This window comes from Rattus norvegicus, chromosome 12 (assembly GCF_036323735.1).
Source record: "Rattus norvegicus strain BN/NHsdMcwi chromosome 12, GRCr8, whole genome shotgun sequence".
Taxonomy (NCBI): Eukaryota; Metazoa; Chordata; class Mammalia; order Rodentia; family Muridae; genus Rattus; species Rattus norvegicus.
In genome coordinates, this window is record NC_086030.1 from 31,975,164 (window position 1) to 31,989,866 (window position 14,703).

At 47.0% G+C, this 14,703-nt stretch overlaps 1 protein-coding gene across 1 annotated transcript in view; it reads right to left on the minus strand.

Annotated features, from left to right (window-relative positions):
* Nucleotides 1–14,703, minus strand: part of Tyw1 (tRNA-yW synthesizing protein 1 homolog) — an 86,257-nt gene that overhangs the window by 6,966 nt on the left and 64,588 nt on the right. The window contains exon 14 of the mRNA NM_001107137.1: nucleotides 7,492–7,602. Coding sequence (NP_001100607.1) covers nucleotides 7,492–7,602 — 111 coding nt within the window. The remainder of the gene's footprint in view (nucleotides 1–7,491; nucleotides 7,603–14,703) is intronic.

Consider the following 14,703-nt stretch of genomic DNA (forward strand, 5'->3'; position numbering starts at 1 on the left):
TGAATTTGAAAGTGGGCATGGAAGGGTACACGGGGGAGCTTGTAGGGAGGAAAGAGAAGGGGAAATGATGTATTTATATTCATAATATCAAAAGTAAAAGAATTAAAAATAAGTATATAGAATAGCACACCAGAGAAGTATTTGTGGATTTACACGCAAGCCTTAATTATTTTACCAACATGGAAATTCCTACTAAAAACAACCGTAGTTCAGAAAGTTGGCTTCTAATTCTTGCTCCCTACCTGTGAACCCAGACATGCCCCCCCCCCCCATCTCCTTGGCCCTCTACTGGATAAACTGCAGTGGGAAATGATTCCTTCTCAAATAAGGTATATCTTCAGACCTCTCCAGATCAGCCCTTTGTGTTTTGTTACTGAGCTGTCTCGTGTATCCCAGGCTGGCTTCAAGTTCAGTCTGTATCCTGACAAGCTCAAGCTCCTCATGCTGACCCCACCTCCTGAGAGCTGGGATTACGGCCATGGCCACCATGACCAGCTCAGCATTGGGCTTCCACCGCAGACAGCCTCAAAATTTTAGACACGGGCAGCAATGGAAATAGAAGGGCAAGCTCGCTGCTCGCAAGCCTCTCCCTGATACAGACACACAGACACACATGCCGCATTCAGACAGACAAATGCCACACACATATATACACACAGAGAGACAAATATGCACCACAGAGAGACGACACCACACACACACACACACACACACACACACACACACACACACACACACACTCACACAGGTACCACAGACACACAGACACACTACACAGACACTACAGACAGAGACACTGTGTGTGCACAGACACTGCACACTGTGTGAGAGGCAGAACTACATCATGCTAAACAGAAGAGCCCACCCTACGAACGAGCCTTAGGTGACCCGCCCCTACAGATGGCAGAGCTGGGACTTGGCCTGAGACTCGGATGAGCTCTACAAACCCTCCATGCAGATGACGGCTCGCTGCAGATGGCCGCCGCCACAGATGGCTGTTCGAAGTACTACGGACACTGCACCCAGATTCCGCCTCTGAATGTTAACCGCCCACAGCCCCACTTCCTTAGAATAAATGGGGAAATGGCCTCTGTTTGCTCAGGGAGTTGAAGAATCCATCAGGCTGAGCTTCGGTGGATTTAAACAGGCGAGCAGGAACACAGCTCAAGACACCATTAGGAAAATCAAGTTGGAAAACTGTGCTAATTACTAACCCAAACGTACAAAAGAAGAAGAGGAAAAGAAGGGGCTTACACACAGGTCATCAGATCTCCATGCGCCTACGACAGCTGAGCTACGCAACTGTGTGGAAAAGCCATCTCGAAGGAACTCCTTGTTAATATTTAAAAGTTCCCTGAAGCACAGAGGTCTCAGACAAGATCATATATTCATAACTATGATTGAGGGAGATATTTTAATATTTTATTATTCAGCAATAACAAATCATGAGACGCTAAAGGGGACTCACTGGGAAGACGGACCGTACACTGAAGTTCATTAAAACCTCCTGTATGCCTTACGTAGCCCAGGCTGGCCTCCATTTTGCCATGTAGCCAAGGATGACCTTAAACGCTCAACCCTCCAGCCTCTCCCTCATGCATGGACCACCAATCCTGGCTTATGCAGTGCTGGGGAAGATACCATGGCTTCATGGGGCTAGGCAAGGGCTGCGCCAGCCCCTCCCTGAATGTGCACGTGCTATGAACTGTTAAACAGGAGTCAGGCGTTACTTCAGCTTGGCTGGCTTTATAACCACCTCCAAGACAGAGCCTGAGGTGTCTGCGAAGGTCTTACTATAAAGAGTTAACCAAGGAGGGACCGTCCCACTGGCTGAAGGAAGACCCAAACCAGAAAGGAGAAGGGAAGACTTCAAGATGGCTCAGCAGGTCAGACTACTTTGTCACCATGCCTGATGGCCCAAGTTTGATCCCCAAGTTACACGCAGGAGGAGAAAACTGACTCCCAACACTTGTCCTTACTGTCAGAGCACAGTCCAAGGATGCAGGGACATAAGGGGAATTCTGAGTGCTCGTGAGAAAATGAAAAGAGAACAAGAGCCAAGTCTTGTGGCCTTAGCTTCTTTAAAAACACAGAATTGTTCTCGGAACATGTTTTCGCGCCCAAGTCAGATTCGGACAGGAGTGAGTTTACACAGATTACTCATTACAACTGGCTACCGTTATCTGTTCATATGCATGTGTGGAGAAGCAGGCCATGTGCTGCTTCAACTCCTAATTATGTACAGCCTGCCCTCAGGTGACCTCTCTTAGCCCTCAGGGTATAAACTGTCTGATGCTCTGAATAAAGCTGGCTACTGTGTCCAACTTTAACCTGCCTCATTTTAGGCTCCCGCTGCCTTTAGAATGGGAACACTTCCAGATGAATCACACACTCACACATGTACGTACACACACACACACACACACACACACACACACACACAGTTTTTTAAGTTTTAAAAAAGGCTGAGTGTGGTGGCACACACCTTTAATTCAAGCACTCTGAAGGCAGAGACAAGCTCTGTGAGTTTAGATCTAGCCTGGTCTACGTAGTACCGTCTAGCCTGGACAGGGTTACACACACTAACCTTTCTAAATAAATAAATAAGTAAATAAATAAATATTAAATTAAGGCTCAACTTTAAAGAAAGGAACTAAGGAGAAAGCCATTAGTATGCTAGTATTTATGCTTCCACTTACTGATCCAACTGGATGGAAACGGGGTAGTCCCCACTCCCACGATCATGTCTTCCCCTTGACGACGGACTAGAGAATCTCCTCAGACCATAGCACACCCCCCGCAAAATCCCTGCCTTCCTGTAAGTGGCCGCTTCTGGAGTATCCAGAAACACTAGAGGCTCGAGTAACTGCCAACCTCCTGATGCTGACCCTTGCTCTGCAAATGGACAGAGAAGGAGCTCTGCTGTGTGTGCTCAGCCACGTTTGAGCCCTGTAAACAGTTTTAGTGCCAACAGAGGGTGGCTTTAAACAAAGTCACTTGACAACAAGCAGCTACCAGGCACTTCCTGGGCTCAGAAGAGAAGGCAGACAAACACGGGACTTCTTACAAATGTGTTCCGTGCTTCGAGTTTTCAATGCGGCAGATGTTGGTAACGCGAAGTGAGTGTTCTTACCAACAAGCAGGCACATAATGAGGGCTGAGAGTCTCAGGCTCACAAATGAAGGCCCCATTCAGACCTAATGAGGCTGAAACACACGTTAATTTACAGGGAATATAAAAGAAAAAAAAATATTTCCCCAGACTGGCAATGGAAGAAGAGAGGAAATCAATATAATGAAGAGATAGGCATCTACTGATTTATTTTCTATAAAGTGCCTAATGGAAGGCAGTCTAAACATTTACTGGATCCAGGCACAGATTAGCCCATTGAATTCTCAAACAAACCTCTTGGACAATTATTAATTTAAGGCTGATGGGTGGTGTGCACCTACAAGCCCAGAGCTTGGCAGGCTGAGGCAGGAGAGAGAGAGTCCAGACCTGCCTGGGCTGCATAGCCAGACACCTGCCTCGGAGAATAAAAGCCACTGTCGTTCTAATTTTAGGACAGATAATTTGGTTTGAAAGGCTACACTGATACATGTCGAATATGTATCAATACGCATTTCAAAATAGGAGCAGGACAGAGCGGCAAGCGAGGCCTTGCTGCCAAGTCTGACCCCCCCCCCCCCGGGTTGGCTCCCGGAAGCCACTTGGCGGAGGATGAAACCAAGAAATGCAGGTCACTGGCTGACCTCTGCATGTACCCCGTGTACCCATGGTTACAATGGGGCACCTCATACACACATAAACATAGACACACGAACATTTGGAAAAAGAAGAAAGTTTTAGGTTTCGAAAACCAAACCTGTGATTCGTGGCCTGATCAGCCTCATAAATAAAATGAAAAGACAAAGGAGGTAGGAAAAGAAAAGAAAAACAAATTTCTTAATCTGCTTCAGTCAGTAAAACGAGAGAAATCGCTGGAAAGATGTGAATGGGGACCACGCTTGAAACGCATCCAAAGACATTCACAGTTCTACTGTGTGTATGGTAATTCGTGCATTTATTTACTGTGTGTGCATATGAGGGGGTCAGAGGTCAACCTGCTGGCGTTGACTCTCTCCGTCCAGCCAGGGGTAGTGCAGGTTGTAAGGCTTGGTGGCAAGAGCCTATTCCTGGCTCTTGCTTTTGTTTTGGCTGTTTTGAGACATGTGGTCCAGGCTACCCCACAACTATGGTAGCTGAGGATGACCCTGAGCTGCTGATCTCCCAGGTGCTGGGGTTACAGCGGGCACTCTCACACCCAGCTTGCTTCTACCTCAGGATCCTACAAAAGATTCCGCTCGCCTGCAGCTCAGATGACTGGCAGGGCCAGCCCTGGGTGTGCAGGGCATGCACAATGTGGGGGCCTCCACGTGAGCCTGGAGGACTATTAACTTTGAACCAACCGCCCAGAGGCTCACAGGAAGACTTCTTTTCGTGGAGTAAGCGTGGTCAGGCTCCAGGCTTCTTGGTGCTTGTCTCAGCCCTGACGTACTGCCCTGCAGTGAAAGGCTCTGTCTTCTGTCCTTCAGGCTGGGGTCCCTCTTGAACCAATGGACTAAGATACACAACCTCTTGTCCTCAGACCCTCAGGGCTCCATTTACAGACCTGACATATCACGCTCACTAAAGGGTTTCGTCTAGTAGATAAAACACGCTTTACCTCTAGTAGGGGGGCGGGGGTATAGGGGTTATCTTGCCTAACTAGCTGAAACGACCAGCTGGACAGAAGGACAGGTAAGGAAAACCAAGGCTTCAGTGCATCGAGGCAACTGATACCAGGTCTGAGAACCTGACCTGGACCCTGGAGTCCACATGGTGGAAGGAGGGAACTGACTCCTGAAAGCTGTCCTCTATCCTCCGAATGCCTGCAGATTTTCACTCTTGCTAGACTGCTCTTTTCCCTAAGAATTTTAAACGATCAGATCCCTCAAGGTGGCTCACTGTGTGTCTGTGTATGGACTTGAACACCATCTGGGCCTCCCATCCCCGCTATCAGTTTCCCCTTGAGTGCTTTAGTGGGGGCTGGTACAAGACGCGCCATCGATCCTGCCGGGATAAAAGGGAGAAGTGGGAAGTTGTTTGAAAGAGACCATGAGCGGTGACACAGCTTTCTCTATTTCCAAGTCACGTGAACAGGAACCAAATACACAAAAACCCCAGCAGGGAAATTCACTGTCTAACAAGTAGCCATTTCTTTTTTCTTCCAAAAAAAAAAAAAAGTAGTAATTACTACAACTACCAGAAAATTACCACCACCAGCACTGTGGTGCACAGGGCTATAATCCTAGCACTTGGGAAGTAGAAGCAGGAAGATCTGGGTTTCAGGTTCATCTTCGGCCACATAGTATAATGTCAACAGAAGACGTTGTTTAAAAGAAATGTATAATAACACTTGATGATGTTTTGCCAAATTGTAAAATGTTCACCATAGGAAACATGACTTCGGAAGAAAGGGCGGGAGGGAGGGAGAGTGGGAGGGAGGGAGAGAGGGAGAGGGGGAGAAAGAGAGGTCGAGAAGGGTGTCTGTGATCCGGCCAAGCACAATAAAAACAGACATTTTACTGCCGTATAATTTGTGGCAACATTTTTAATAGCTAAACCATAAATTAAGACAGCACTAATCTCTGTTGTTGGCGAGCTTCCCCTGAAGAAAGACATATATTTCAGACAGTTTATATCTGTACGTCATTAAAACTTCTGCCAAGAGAAACCTTTTGAACTTAAGAGCAATTTTAAAATCAAAGAGTGTCTTTACCCTGATCAGAGATGAAATGGAGGCCTGGATGCTTACCTCCCGCCCCTCCTGCACCTCCTGCCCCTTCCGCCCCTCCTGCAGAGCCCTACAACACCAAATGCTGCTTCCAGAGCTCTTGAGACTCGGAATACTCAGTCTCAAAACTCCACACTGAGAAGGCAAGAGCTGGTTATCAAACACGGGGATTTTCTCCTACCAGGGAGTCAGTCACCTTGTGGATGCTCTTTGACCCCCAGAGGGCCTCTCCATGCTCTACCTCACAGGCAGGATTCCAAACTGTCACTTCCAGCCCTGGCTTGACCCCGAAGCAGTGGCCTCTTTGAACTTGTTCTTGAATATTTTAAAAGTACCCAAGATTTAATATGGCAACAAGGAACTCAAATATGTCTTCCCCTATTTGCCCTTGGTTTTCTCTACTTCAGTATGCCACTCCCACCTTCACTGTTTAACCAAAGACTTTGCAACAATATGTGTGTGTGTGTGTGTGTACATATATGTACATACATATCTGTATGTGTGTATGTAGTATATATGCATGTGTATATGTGTATATATATGTGTTTGTGTGTACACATGTATAATATATGCATATATGAATGCAGTATATATTTGCATATAGTATATGTTACACATGTGTATATAGTATACACACATACATACATACATACACACACACACATACATGTATTCATGTATTTTTTTTTTTCCTTTTTTGGAGACAATGGCTTATGTAGCCCAGACTTACCTTAAACTCATGGAGTGATCAAGGATGAGTTTGAACTTGTGCTCCTCAGTGCTGGGATTACATGCCACTGTGCATAGCCCCTGGGTACTATGTTTTTCAATCTTTTTGTTTGTGTGGTGGAGGGACGGGGAGTGGGGGTGACAGTCCTTGCTTTCCACCTTGCTTAAGAAAGGGTCTCACTGTTTGCCTCTGTGGATGCCAGGCCATCCGGCCTATGAGTCCGGTCTAAACGGTGCGTTCCAGGCTAGCCTGGACCACAGAACAAGACCTTATTCTCAAAAAAAACCAAATGTGAGTAGGGACATAGACAGTGGGTAGCAGTCGAGCTGGAACCAGACTGGGCCCAGACCCGTCCATTAAGGTGGACGGGGCTCGTCAGGCTTACCACCCACACCTGGAGGAGGTTTGCCAGGTCTCAGAGAATCTAATTCCTCATCCCGGCACTGCTTTCTCAGTTTAGTGGAGCCACACAGTTTGTCTGTCTGCCTCCTGTCTTAGGAAAAGCTCTTCCAGATTTTTTTTTTTAAATCCCAATATTAAATATCTAAGATGTCAGTCTAAACTGACCACGTTGTATGTGGCAGTGATATACTGTAAAAATAAATCAAGGAAAGAGTTGATATTTCTAAACTGACCAGTCCCATGATTAAACTTATTTCTGACTCTTAAGAAAAATTAAAAAAAAAAAAAAAAAGATTTTAAAACCCTGTGTGTCTGTGTGCAGCGCCCTCAGAGCGCCCCTTGAGCTGGGTCCTTTGGGAATGCAGCAACTGCGCTCACTCTCCGGTCCCACAAAACAGAAGCTTTCAAAGAGCAACAGCTCGGTCTCCCAGGAAGAGCCATCCTCCCAGTGAATCTGTGTCCCAAAGACCCGAGTGTCTGAAAGCTTTCCCCAGCCCTCAGCGGCCTGGGCTGCGGCATGCCCGCCACCAGGCACAGAGCTCACCTTGACCTCGATGAAGTCGGGGCTCCCCAAAGACACCAGCTCGGCGTAGGCCTGGAGCTCGTCCACGTTCCAACACTTCACAAGTGTCAGTCTGTAGACGGTTCGCTGTTGCTGAAACAGAGGGAAGACAAGCTGGCTTTAACCTAAGCCTAAGTCACAGATTCGCCCGGGACCGCTGCCCAACACCCTTGAGCCACAGAGAACCCAGGTTAGGTGAGGCCCCTGTGGACATCTACAAACTCAAGTTACTTTAAAAAAAAAAAAAGGGGGGGGGGGGCTGCTAAGGTAGCTCAACTGGTAGAGCACAAGACTCTTGAAGAGATTTTCTCTTTCATTACGTGCACATGTGTGTTTCTCTGTGAGTGTCTGCGTATAGGAGGACATTGCCTTGTGAGGCCAGAAGGCATCAGACCCCCTGTAACATGGGGCTGAGCACAGAACCCAGAGCCTGCGGGAGAGCACCACTGCTCTCACTGAGAGCCTTTCATCTCCGAAGCCCCTGAAGTGACGATCTGTACACAGTAGAAACACACAGAATCTTCCGTACAAAAGTTGTTAGCACACGTCTTCCCCGCGCCCTCACCCCTACCTCCAGGCCCTAGAACCCTGTTAGTGACCAAACGGCTGTCTAACACACACACAAACTGAACTGGCTTCAGTGTGAGCGACAGGCTAGTGAGAGGGCTCCCAGTAAAGGTGCTTGCTGAAAACCCTCACAACCTGAGTTCCAACTCTGGGACCTGCTTGGTGACCAGTGAGAACCAATTCCTGCAAGTTGTGTGTGCACACATGCACACAAGTATTCATACATACAGAGGCCGCAAATATTCACACACACACGTTCACACCACATGCACTAAATAAACAAATAAATAAGTAAAATGCTTCTTAAAGAGAAAGCAAGCTGCCCAGAGGTGCTGCCACGGGTCATCTGCCTGTGCTCCCGTGAATAACCCCTTTCCCGTGCTAGAGTAAGAAACCGTAATTAAATGATGGAGGGATGGCTCGGCAGTTCAGAGCACTGGCTGCTCTCGCCGAGGACCTGAGCTCAGTCCCCAGCACCCACACGGCAGCTCACAACCATCTGTGACACTAGCTCTTGGAGATCTGACATGGTCTTCAGGTCTCTATGGTCACCTGCACATGTTTGTGCATGCGTGCGTGCGTGCGTGCGTGCGTGCCTGCAAGAGTGTGTGTGTGTGTCTCTGTGTCTCTGTGTGTGTGTGTCTCTGTGTGTGTGTGTCTCTGTGTGTGTGTGTGTGTGTGTGTGTGTGTGTGTGTGTGTGTAAAAACTTTCCAGGTCACAAAAAAAGGCATTAAAACAAAAGGGAGACCAGTTAGAAAGAAGAACAGGATTCTGGGAGGAGCAAGACAGAAGAGGGGAGCGAGAGTAAAATGACTGGAAGGCATTGTGGACGTGTAGGAGGGAAGCATCGAAATGAGACCCGGTATCAGTAAACTGATAGGTTCTAATGAAGTAAGTTGATTAAATCACATTAGGCAATGGAAAATGAACTCAAATAACCGTTTCAAGCTCTTCAAGTCCAGACAAGAGTCATGTGGACTGTGAAGAATATGGTTTATCATTCTTTTCTTTCCAGATTTCTTGTCATTTATAATCACTGGCATTTCTCGTTGCCAGGAAAATCGTGCTCATGGGTCTAACCAACATCTACCAAAAAAAAAAAAAAAAAAAAAAAAAAAACCCAAATTGGTGCAGGATTTTTCCAGAAAGCATTAAGCTGGCAGTCATTAAAGATGAACAACCCAAGACTCAGCGACCTTCCAGGGCCTGAAATAAACAGGTAAGAGTCAAGGACGTTCTCGAAACCCTTCAAAGCCCACTCCGATGGCTTAAAATCAAAGGCTGACATTTTGCCCTTGAGGGGAGGCCAGACCTGGGTAACAAATAAATAATCGAGAGAAAAGAGGGGACTCCAAGCTCCCTACTTCTGTGTTTGGGGAAAAGAAAAGATTAATTAATAAAAACAAAAACAAAAACAACAATAACAACAAAAAAACACAAGAGTAATTTTTTTAAAGCAGGTTTCCTGCAGCCCAGGCTAGCCAAGCACAACCTTGAACTTCTGCCTCTATTTCCTGGGCGCTGAGGTGCACACGTTCCCGAATGCTACGGCACCCTGCACACGTGAGATCTTTCATGGAGCAAGCTTAGAACTCTATAACAAAAAGCATCTGTCAGGCGCATCAAAAGCCCTTCGTCCCTATCCACTTAGTTCTTTAGAAAGACATTTTACCAGGCAAGAAAAGATAGGGCATTTCTAAATTCCCTTTAAATGGCCGTCAGGCTTCCACATCAAATTGAAGGCATACAGACAGAGCTGGGCTGGAGAGATGTTCAGCGGTTAGAGCACATTCTGCTCTTGCAGAAGCTTGAATTTGGTTCCCAGCACCTATGCTGAACAGCTCAGAATCACCTAGAATTCCAGCACTCAGGGATCCATCTGTCGCCCTCTTCTGGCCTCTATGGGCACCTGCACTCTTGTGCAGACAGACAGACAGACAGACAGACAGACAGACACACACACACACACACACACACAATTTAAAAGATAAAAAGGATATTCCCAGTTAGACTCAACAGAAGGCCGTCTATCTTGTTTTTAAAGTTTTCCTGAAAGTTCTGATCAAATCAAGGAAGCCAGAGCAAAAAAAAACTGAAGTGCACACAAAAGCAGTAAACTGTGAGTAATATAATTGGGTTCTTGGAACATTGCCAACTTAAAAAAAAAAAAAATCAGATGCAAAGAACGTGGCCAATTACCAGGGAAAATTCACCAGCTCTCCCAGCCTGGAGCAGCAGTGGGTTAAAATAAACCTGAGGCAGGATGGGATCCAAAGCACGTATGTTTCCTCAGTGCGTTCAATTCCTGTCTTTGATGTGTACAGGCCTAGCAATATTAGCCCAGCGAGCCCAGCTCGTGAAAGACTGTGGCCAGAATGCAGCAAGCTTACTGCCTGGGCTACACAGCAAACACCGAGCAAGCCAGGCCAAACGAGAGGGCTGGGCTAACTGGGCGACACAGAGCGACCGTTTCCAAACTGGCGACGGTGGTTTTTGTCTGTCTGCCTGTTTTAGCACCTTCATCCTTCCTTGCATCCTTGCAGAAATGAATCGTGCCGAGTACCAAGATCCGTTTAGACAGCTCTATTAGAATTCCAATGACAGAGCTGAGGGGCTCAACGTGGGAGAATGCAAGGGGTGCAAGCATAAGTACGTGAGTTCAGAACCCAGAACTCAAATAAAAAGACAGGCATGGCCTCGCACATCTGAGACCCTAGGAACTGGGTGGGGGTGGGGGATGGGCAGAGATAGGATCACTGAGTCACTGGCTGCCACTCCAGGTTCAACCTATCGCAAGGCAATAAGGTCGGGAGCGACAGCAGGACACGAGATGTCCTCCCCTGGCCTCCACATGGCACTTGCCCCCCTCCCACACACTCCCAAGAATACACCCCACATACCTACATCATATGCTTACACACCAAAACTAAACTAAGTCAGTGCTAACAGAGGGATGGTTCTGTGCCAGCAAAGTCCATTTATAGAATGGAAGGAAGAGCATGGTCCATTTAAACATCTCTGTTAAAAACCCAATGATTCCCTAATGAAATTACATGCAAGAGACTAAACTTAAACAAAACGCTTTTCTGAGAGACCTAAGCCCAACTCTGCCCCTCTCTCTACCTCCAAGGAAAGCAGAATCCAAGAGGGATCCACGAGTCCTTTGAACAGATAACCTGATGAGGCCCCTAACAGCAGAGAAGAGAGCGACATTAGTCAGTACTTGCTATGTGCCAGAGGTTGTCCCCATGCTTTGTGCCTTTTTTTTTTTTTTGGTTCTTGTTTTCGGAGCTGGGGACCGAACCCAGGGCGTTGCACTTCCTAGGCAAGCGCTCTACCACTGAGCTAAATCCCCAACCCCGCTTTGTCCCTTTCCAAGACTCTAGTATCTGTATGAACGTCAGAAAGAATCTGACCGGATATGTGTGACTATTATTGATAAACAAGAAATCCAGGCTCAGAGAGGGTAAACTGCCGAGAGCCACACAGTAGCAAAGAGGTGATCTGGGACGTGGACCCTAGCAATTGGGCTTGCGTGTACACTTGTTCTGTTTCTCTTTTTTTTTTTTTTTTTTTTTTTCTTCCGGAGCTGGGGACCGAACCCAGGGCCTTGTGCTTGCTAGGCAAGCGCTCTACCACTGAACTAAATCCCCAACCCTGTTCTGTTTCTCTATATGTGTGTCTGTCTGTCTGTCTCAGGTAAACCTTGGAAAACTGAGATAAACTACACAAAGAAACTAAGACTAAGGACTTGACTTGGAGCCTAGAGTGCTTGTCTTTCCTGTAATGAGGTCTTAGTGTCCATCCCCAGCACCACATAAACTAGGCGTGGTGGCACAAATCTGTATCCCAGCACTAGGGAGACTGAGGCAGGAGGATGAGAAGGTCAAGACCATCCTGAGGTACACAGCAAGTCTGAGGCAAGCCTGTACTAGATGAGACCCTGACTCCAATGGGGGACAGTGGTTTACAACTGCTCTTCCAGAGGACCTGGGTTCCGTGCCCCACACCCCAACTGGTCAGAGTACAGCTGCCGGGAACTCCAGCTCCAGGGAATCCCACACCCTCTAAACTCACATGCACAGAAACACACATCATAAAAAATCTTTTTTTAAAAAAGATGTGTGAGTAAATTCATACTCCAAACTGATGCTCCACCGTAATATAATGAAGTCCACTTCCAACCGTACAGTGTTAACTGTTGCTATGCGATAGCAATGGTCGTTTCCAACCAGAGGCGACTCTGCGACCCTGGGGCTATTCTGTTCCAACTCTGAAAATTCTCTCCACGCATCGGGTGACACCTTGAGAAGCCTCTGTGGACACCGTAAGTGGGGGTGCTCCCTCCTGACATCTAGTGGACAGAGGCCAGAGCTGCTGTGCTGAGCACAGGACCATAAGAGCTCCCCCAGCCCACACTTCCTTTCCTGCTATCACAATTGATCAGTGAAAACTGCCAATGGAACGGAGGCCAAGAAGTCCTGTTAGAGATGCTCTGCCCATGACCATTAATGGAGTCTTGGCTGTACTTGACCATTTGCTTAATGTCCATGTTTAGGATCCAACTATCCTCTTCCAGAAATATACAACACCCTTTATGAACATAAAAAAATTTATTCATTCAAGCGTGTCGTGCATGCACATGCCACACATGCTGCAGAGGTCAGAGAACAGCTTAAGGCGACTGAACTCAGGGTGTGAGGCTTGGCAGAACAAGCCTTTGCCCACTGGGCCATCTCACTGGCTCTGACGAGTCCAGGCTGGCTTCGAACTCCCCATCTAGCCAATAATCTTGACGTTCTGATCTTCCTGCCTCTGCTCAGAGCTCTGGGATTACAGGTGTCGCACTAGCACGCCCAGCAAAGTCATCACTACCAAAGTGACGTCTGAGCTGGAGTGGTCCTGGAGAGGCTGCGGAGAGCTGACCTTGTCCTTCCTGGGGCTTACGCTGAGTCAACCGTGAAGACACCTAGGTCTGGAACTCTCTTTGGGCAGGTTTTGAAATTATAAAGTCAGAAGGCTAGAGAGATGGCTCAGTGTTAGGGGCACCCCCTGCTATTACAGAGGACCTGGCAGATGGTCACAACTTCCGGAACCAGTTCTAAGGGGTCTGGTGTGCTCTTCTGGGCTCCCAGGTACATACACATACACATGTGCACACACACACACATATACACGTTCACACACACACACAAACATACACACAAAATTAAGATAGTACTTCAAAGGAAGACTTTGCTATGCGTTTGAGGCCAAAGTGCTCTACACAGTGAGTTCCAGGCCAGCCAGGGCTACAGAGTGAGAGAGACCCTCTCTCAATAAGTAAGTAAATAAGTAATAAAATCAATTACAAGCCCTATTATAGTTTGCTTTCTGTTGCTGTGATTAAAATGCCATGACCAGAAGCAACCTGGGGAGGAAAGGCCTACCTGGCTTACAGATTACACGCTGAGGTTTGGTCTGTTGCTACGCATTGTAATGCTAACCTAAGATCTGGTTGCCCCAGAGACAAGGGAGTCTGCATGCAGACCCAAGTATGTGTGACCTTGCCCCGCGTTATTTCTGACTGGTGAATAAGGAAGCCTACAGTCTATAGCTGGGCAGAACTGAGAGAAGTAGGGCCTGGTGTTCCTGATCTTGGGGTCAGAGGAGACCACAAGTGGGAGGGAAGAAGGTGGAGAAAGGAGAAAGACGCCATGGGTTAGGAGTCAAGAAAGCATGGCCCTGAGGACGGGCCAACTGGAGCTAAGAGCAGCCCAGATAAATCATAGTAGTAACGTGTGGTTGTGGATAAAAAATAGATCTTAATAACATGGAGGGTAGATACTGCCCAGCAATAGCACTGTTAAAGGCTTATTATAAATACAAAGGTTGAACTGAATGATCAACAGAGGGGTAGAAACCCCGGATTGGGAGTAAATATTCTCTACAGTAGTTACAGACCATCACCAAAGGAAACAGGGTAAGAACCCAAGGCAGAAACTGAGGCGAAGATCACGGAGGGATGCTGCTTCCCGGCTTGCTCAGCCAGCTTTCTTATACACCTCAGGACTAGATGGTACCACTCACAGTGGGCTGGGCCCATCCCCAGCCATTCGTTACTCAAGAAAATGCTACACAAGCTTGCCTACTGGCCAATCTAATGGGAGCATTGTCTCAATTCGGGATTCCTCTTCCCATATGACCCTAGCTTGTGTCAAGCTGGAAAAATTCTAACAAGTTTAAACTCACTGCCTTCTGATGTATTTTTGTGCTCACTTCTCCTAGCTTTGATTCCTAAGAATCTGTACATTTTGGCCAGGTGATGATGTGCCTTTAATCGCAGCACCTGGGAGGCAGAGGCAGGTAGACCTCTATGAGTCCAAGACCAGCATGGTCTACAGAACAAGTTCTAAAACAATTGGGATTATGTTGCACAGAAAAACCATGTCTCAAAAAAAAAAAAAAAAAAAAAAAAAAGAATTTGTACATTTCATCTGACTGGCACAAAGTCATTCAAAACATGTTACTTTTCTTTCTTTTCTGGGTATATGTATGATATATGAGTATTCAGCCTTGTGAGCATGTATCCAGGTATCATACACGTGCCACAGGATAAGTGTGGAGGTCAGAGGACTATCAGGATT